Source organism: Oryzias latipes, chromosome 13 (genome assembly GCF_053564925.1).
Source record: "Oryzias latipes strain Hd-rR chromosome 13, Olatipes_Hd-rR_3.1".
In the NCBI taxonomy this organism is placed as follows: Eukaryota; Metazoa; Chordata; class Actinopteri; order Beloniformes; family Adrianichthyidae; genus Oryzias; species Oryzias latipes.
The window spans coordinates 32,553,212-32,560,268 of record NC_136249.1 but is presented as its reverse complement, the minus strand read 5'-3'; the positions used below and the strand labels follow the sequence as shown (position 1 = coordinate 32,560,268).

At 44.3% G+C, this 7,057-nt stretch overlaps 1 protein-coding gene across 6 annotated transcripts; it reads left to right on the top strand.

Moving 5' to 3' along the window:
• Nucleotides 1–703: 703 nt before the first annotated feature.
• On the top strand, nt 704–6,827 carry bbc3 (BCL2 binding component 3). 6 transcript variants are annotated; one of them, XM_078930201.1, is made up of 4 exons: nt 704–1,000; nt 1,810–2,119; nt 3,008–3,180; nt 5,353–6,827. In XM_078930201.1, the coding sequence occupies exons 2-4, from the start codon at nt 1,822–1,824 to the stop codon at nt 5,446–5,448; spliced, it is 567 nt and encodes a 188-aa protein (XP_078786327.1). In that variant the 5' UTR covers nt 704–1,000; nt 1,810–1,821; the 3' UTR covers nt 5,449–6,827. The 6 variants fall into 6 exon arrangements, with proteins under 6 accessions (XP_078786327.1, XP_078786324.1, XP_078786326.1 ...); XM_078930198.1 differs by having other exon boundaries at nt 5,350–6,827; XM_078930200.1 differs by lacking the exon at nt 704–1,000 and adding an exon at nt 1,282–1,471 and having other exon boundaries at nt 5,350–6,827.
• The last annotated feature ends 230 nt before the right edge of the window (nt 6,828–7,057 follow it).

The window sequence follows — 7,057 nt, the reverse complement described above, 5'->3', positions numbered from 1 at the left end:
CTCCTTAGGAGTGACCAGGTTAGACAGGATAAGGAACGAGTACATCAGAGGGACGGCTCATGTTGCCTGTGTTAGGGACAAAGTCAGAGAAGCCAGACTGAGATGGTTTGGACATGTTCAGAGGAGGGATAGTGGATATATTGGTAGAAGGATGTTGGAGATGGAGCTGCCTGGCAGGAGGGCAAGAGTAGATATATGCAAGTCTTAACAGAGGACATGAAGTTTGCTAATGTTAGGGTAGAAGATGTTCATGATAGAGTGAGGTGGAAAAGGATGATTCGCTGTGGCGACCCCTGATGGGAAAAGCCGAAAGAGAAAGAAGAAGTTGAAATCATTTTTAAAATGTCTTTTTTTCTATTTTTTTTTTACCTTTTATGATTGAATTAAAAAGAGTAATAATGCGTTTATTACAAAAACTGAACAATAGTAAAAAAAATGCAAATGTCTGCTGTCCTTTGTTGTAGAAAAATATTCAAAAATGTAGAAAATTGTAGTTTGGAAACAAAGATAGCAATAGATGGAACATCCACATGGATTGAATAAAAGCCTATTTTAATACATCTATATTTAGCTGAGTTTAACAGTTTTTGAATGTAAAGCAAGTAAAGTTAAGTTGTAGATAAAAAGATTTTGAATGTTATTATGGAGACGCTTTTATTGTGAAAGCGCAGATGCTCTTATTTTGACACCACCACCCGATATCAGTGGGGGAGAGCCCATCCGAGCCGATCAGTCATCAGATAGACATCACAGCGGCGCGTCGGTCCTCCTCGCTTCTCATAGTTCGGGTTCAGGAGTTAGCCGGAGACTCGAACCGGAACCGAGCCCTGACATGGAGTGACAGCTCTCCCGTCAAGCGGACGTTAACGCCATCCCCGTTCATTCGTCCTCCGCCTCGTCGCTGCTCGCATCCTCGGCGTGTTACCGGCGCTCATGTCCACCTGGGACCGGACTCTCTGGACCCGCAGACAGCCTCGACCCGGACCGGCACAAACAGCAAGTGAGTCGTTCTGGACCCACTTTATGTCATCTATTTATTCTTATTTTTCTACTACTATATTATACAAACCACCCTGTTGCATCATCATCCGTGATTTCTTTTTAAATAAAATAGTAGAAAAGTGAGATAAAAGAGTTTGTTCGTCTTGTTTTTGCACGCGCTGAAACTCGCGGACATTTACTTTGAAATTGTTTCTGGTCGTTGTCTTCCTGTTGCCCGCGCGCTCCTGTCTCCGTTCCCTGACATGCCCAGACATGTCCCCCCCCCCCCCCCCCCCCCCCGAAAAGAGCCACCGAGCGTCTGTTCCTTTTACGAAAATCGAGCGGAAATCGCGTTTTCGTTACTTTAAGCCTCCAAGCTGTCAAAATGTCAACAAACGTGAAGGAAGAACGTCACAAGAGGCTGTATAAAAAATGTTGGAACGTTTTGTGTTTAAAAAAAAAAAGGAGTTGGTTTGGATGAAAAACTGCGGTAGATTGTGTGACTTTGACAGTTTTGGTTCGTTTCGATGTCCGATAAAAGTGTGCGTATCTCAGAGCCGCGTGCGCTAAGAAGCAGGGATTTGTTTACAAACACAGGTCTCGTGAGGGGGCAAATATGGCGGGGCTGCTGCCCCCTAGCGGAGGATCTCCGAACTGCTCGAAATTAGTTCGTTTTAAGGATTTTTTTTTGTTGTCTTTTTTTAATCAGTGGCTCTTAAACAGGGGGGTACTTAAAAAAGATATATTTGATTTTGTAAAAATAATTGAATCTGTAATAACAGGTTTTTTACAAATACTTTATTTTATCTTATGCTTTGTGTCCCACAGGAATCCATTGACATGGCCCGCGCAGAGACCGTAGAGACGGTTGAAGGTGGCACAGGAAGGAGCGACCCTTTTCCTTCCCCCCAGAACAATTATCTAGGGTGCCACGGGCCCCCGAACGTGTTACCCAGCCTGCTCAACACCCCCCACCACCTGGACACTTGTCACACCATCTATGTGTTGTTCCGGCTGCCTCACCCTTACCCGGGGGGCCACGGGGAGCCCCAACAGTCGCCACGGGCTCCGACCCCCCCTCTGTCTCCCCTGTCTGAAGGTGGAGCTCCGCCTAGAGACCTGTCAGGAGAGGAGTCAGGTAGGATGTTCTTCTGCTTTGTTGTGGGAAAGTTTTTTGTTTTTTTTAGCAAAGCAAAGTGACCTCCTGTTCCTCCTCCTCCTCCTCCTCCTCCTCTCAGCTGTAGGTCAGCTGTGCAGGCAGGCATGTTCAGACTTGTCCTCCACCCCCCCCCCCCCCCCGCCCCCCAACAGGAAGACAGCAGCGTTTCCTCTTCACTCAGTGTTCACTCTTAGCTCCAGTGTTAAGATTTGAAATAAAATCCTCACATTTTACTCAGAAATTTTTTGTTGTTGTTGTTGCTGTTGTTTCATCCATTGTGTTTGTTGTTTTCCTTCATCTTCATCGATTCGTTCATCGTAACTGACTGGTCAGAGAGCCTCTGTCACACCCTCAGCCCTTCGCTTTGCCCCGCCCATTTTCAGCGCGTCCATCCAATCACGTCCCAGTCCTTCCCCCCGTCCTCCAATCCTCGGCCTCAGCCTCACAGTTACCCTGGCAACAGGCCAGGGTTTTCCTGTTTATGTCAGATTTTCTTCAGTGTCCTCTCTGGGCTCCACTTAGAAAGGCTTGCTGGTCAAGCAGATGCTGCGGTTGCCGTTTATTTTTCTTTTCTTTTTATTTTTGTGTGTGTGTGTGTCACAGGAAGGGTTAGATGCTTCTGGTTTTTGTGATGCTAACTCATCTGCACTCTGAGGTGAAGCAGGTGAAGCAAACCTTCCTGCTGTCAGTTTAGAAATCTGTTAAGAAAGCAGTAAACACAGGAAACAGCCGACTCATTAAGCAGATTAAAAGATTACAAGTGAGGAGGAAACGAAGTCGCTGTGACCCCGGCAGAGACCTGAACTCTGATCTGAAGTCTGAATGGTGCCGTCCGTCCTGAAAGGTTGTTTTTTTTTTGTGCCACAGACTTGGACGGAGAGGACGACCGCAGCATCGCCAGCCGCCGTGGACCTCTGCCCGATCTGCTGCCCCACAGTCGGCATCCGCGAGACGCCGCGCAGGAGACGGAGTGCAGGAGGGTGGCCGAGCATCTGAAGATGATCGGAGACAGTTTCAACGACACGGCCCTCCGCAGAGCGGTGAGAAGAGCCGCCCGTTCGAGTCCCACTCCCGTCATCTGTCCCTAAGTCGTAGGACATAGTTTCTGCAGAGCAGCAGGAGTTCTTTAGAAATTTTACCTCCGAGTTGTGGTTCGGAGTAAGCCTGCCCCCACATCCCATCATCCATCTGTTTACACGCTCCCAGCTAGCTTACAGCCCCCCACAACCTGACATTAGCAGTGCAACAAAAATAGACATAAATGCAAATTTAAAGCTTCTTTACATAACGCACATCATCATGAGAAAAACGCCACCGGACGTTTTAAAAACACAATTTTCCTTGTTCATCGTCTGTAAGGCCGGAGGAATCATCCGTGTCCGACAGGAAGCCCCCGAGGTTTCACTCCGCAAATTTGTGAATGAAGCGTTGAATGAGTAGAAGAACGGCTGTCAGACTTCCTGCCGCGAGTGCAGCTCGCTGTGCGGACGTTTACAGGAGGACGTGCGTGTCAGCCACTTCACCCCCCACCCCCCAAGTAAACATTTGTTTTTCTCTTTCTTACCGTCATCTTGCCCTATCCTGTCCCTTCCTCCCTCCCTCTCTCTCTCTGCCCTGTCGATCGCGTGAGTTTGGCAGCACCCTCCACCCCACCGCACACTTCCCCTCGCCATCCCGCCTTTTGCACACAAACAAAGATGACGTCAACCCCCCCCCCCCCATCTGTGCACACTTCAGCGGGCTGTCTGCAGGCATGCAGCAGGTTTCAGGCGCTGCTTTTCCTCTTTGTGCTCTTGATGTTTGCAAAGCAAACATGAGCACTTCATACTGAGGCACGGAGCCCGTTAAGGAAAGGGGGCGGAGTCTCAACCACAGACCCAAAAAAGACCTTCTTCATTCATAAAAACGAGATGTTCACTAATAATGAATGTCTCCACCAGTTTTCCATTCAGTTTGACATCTTGTTATAATGATTTTTGTTATTAATAATCAGCATTTGGGGGGGATTTAGTTTTTGCACTTCTGCTACTAATTTATGCAAAAAAACAAACAAAATCTGATGTAGCCAATCCGCCCCCCTGCAGTGTCACCATAGCAACCGCAGTACACCTAAACACCTTCATCCGCTGCACTCAGAGACACGGACCATGAAATATACATTCCCTTAATACATTTTCCCATTGGTATGACACCAATCTTAACGTTTGGAAAAGACGCTCCGTCTTACTAACATCAAAGCTGAAAGTCTGCTCCAAAGTAAACACCCCCACAGCGAATGGTTCTAATGTTCTGTTTACAAAGTGGGCAAATCTAATGTAAACATCGGTTACTAAGGAAACGCAAAAATGTTTCAAACTGTCATGTAAATACACTCGTTTAAGTTTGGTATATTACATTTTTGATGGGTTGATGGGTTTTGTGCTAATATTTTTCTAACTCAAGAAGCACAGATGGTTTTTAGGTAAATTGTAATTTCTAAACTAAACAAAACAGTTAACAGCTATAGGTCTTTGTTTTATCGGCCAACTTCTGTCAAAAAAATCTACAGTTTTCATTTACATACTTGCTTAGCCACGCAAGAGATATTAGCTTAGCCAATGCTACATTAGCATTCTGAGTCGTTTTGTCCATTTCTTTCTTTCTTTGTTAATAATTTTTTTTATTTTAGCATCAGCATTTTAAACAACAACAATATTTTTCTGTAACTGCAAAGATTTATTGAAAGTATAAAAATGTTGTTGGTTGTTGGCATACTTTACGTCAGCGCCCTTAGCATTAGCATCTTTATGATTTCCAATCTTTTTTAACATGTTAAGTAGTTTCCAAACGTTCCACATTTGTTTTCTGATTCATTTTTTAAACATGTTTAAGGGCATTGAATTGGTAAATATGTTTTAAAAATTTTTCATAGTTGCATAAAACGTGCTATATTAGCTATGCTATAAGCTGTTTAAATGTTTTTTTAGCATGTTAAATAGTTTTCAAATTTTCCACATTTGTTCCATTTGTTCTCTGATTCCTTTTGTATTAATGTTTTAGTGCATTAAATTGGTAACTGTATTATTTTGATATCATTTTGTACTTTTTTGGACACTAGCATAAAACCAGCTACGTTAGTTACGCTGTGAGCTGTGTAGAATGTATTTTTAGCATGTTAAATGTTACGATACAGGTTTTTTGGGTGGTCTAATATATTTCTGTGTCTGTAGCAGCACTTTGCCCAGCAGTGGCAGGACTGGGAGGAGGTTTGCAGAGGACTCCTGAACTTCATCACCCAAACAATCAGCACTCTCTACAGGCTCACGTAGACCCGCAGCGTTCAACGGACTGTTCTTGGTTCCCGGAGCCGTTCCTTGGCCTACAAGCAAAGAAAACATGAGGAATGAAAGGAAGACGTGAAATTCCACCTGTGGAAACTGGACCTTGTCTGTCTGACTGAACGACAGGAAGTCCTTCCTTCAGTCTGCTGGCACAGACTGATGGACTGCCGGTCAAACACTGTAAATTCTGTACAAGCGTTTTCCCTCTGTCGCGTCCCGGGGGTCGGCTCTACAGAAGGCGTGAGCATGTGTGCACAGGCGACTCGTTTCAGCAGAAATAATTTCAGAATTTCCAAACTTAACTTGACTTTAATGGTCTTCAGACGCCTCCTTTGTGGTTTTGTTCTGCAACCTGTGTCCAAACCGCCGCCGCCGCGCGGCAGAAAGGCGGGGAAGGATTCCACATCTGCGACCGGGAAGTTTTTCTGTGCGAATGTGCCTTTCGGATCTCCTCCAGGACAATCGGTGCTGGCCGTCTCGCCACAGCCCCGGGTCGTTTCTGCACACTTTGCTTCGCCCCCGCCGTTATTTCCCCCACTCGTCTCTGTTTCTTTGTTTGCTGTAAATAGTTATTGTTTCTTCGGAGATGAATTTAAGTTGTGAGAATTGATGGGGACGAGTATTTCTCAGCCAGTCTGAATTTAAATCCAGTGGATTTGAGAAGGTACTTCAGGAGATACAGAAAAAAAATATATGATTTGAATCTTTTAGATTGTGAAAATGTTCTGGATGATAAAAAAAAAAAAAGCCTCCTTTGACGTTTATGAGAAATTGCTCATTGTTAGAGCGTAATTTATTTCTTTTTTCCTTGTAGTTTTATTTGAAAACGTATTTGATTTATGATGATTTTGTATGTATTTATTTTTTTGTACATCCCTGATTAAATCTCTGACCTAAGTGTGGATGCAGAGATTGACCCTACTGGCCTGAAGCCTTAATGTAGAAAAGTTTCCTTGGAGAATCAGATGTGATGGAGAAGAACCAAAATTCTCATGAAAGCACAGAGATGAAGTAAATCAGGCTCCAAGCAATACTTGAAGAGTGCAGCAGAGCAGATCGGCGTGCTGGAACGGCTCACTCTGCCTCGGTTTTACACCTCAGAAATCCTGCAGAGCCAATCAGACAAACAACCAGCGGACATTTACTGCCTGTTGTGTTTTTGTTTTCTGTTTTTTTTTTGTGAAGCCAGGTGAACTGAGCGTGTGCAGTGGCCCATTTCCTGGTGGTGCACTTCCTCTCTACCTGCACGGTTCCGTCACATGCAGTGTCTATTCGCTGTTTTTCCAAGGTTTTTTTTTTTCCTACCGTAACATTCGCATTTTGTACTTATTTTCCTTTTGTAAAATAAAGATAATTGAAAATATCAACTTGTGACTCGTTAAAGTTTGTTGTAGGAGTTTGCCATGTTAACCCCTCCCAAAATTTGCAGAAAGTGAAAGCAAATTGGATTTAAAACTAACAAATTAAGTAACGTTGCCATGACAACCCTGAAATAAATCTTTGTTTTGGCTATAAGAGCTCAGAAATGTGTTAGTTTTTGTTTGTTTGATTGACTGGTTGGTGGGGCCAACCCATTAAAAGTATCCCTTTGTCTTGC

Coding starts and splice junctions, on each gene's coding strand:
- bbc3 (XM_078930196.1), top strand. Junction 2,120..3,007: donor CCTGTCAGGAGAGGAGTCAG/GTAGGATGTTCT, acceptor TTTGTGCCACAG/ACTTGGACGGAGAGGACGAC. Junction 3,181..5,349: donor ACACGGCCCTCCGCAGAGCG/GTGAGAAGAGCC, acceptor CTGTGTCTGTAG/CAGCACTTTGCCCAGCAGTG.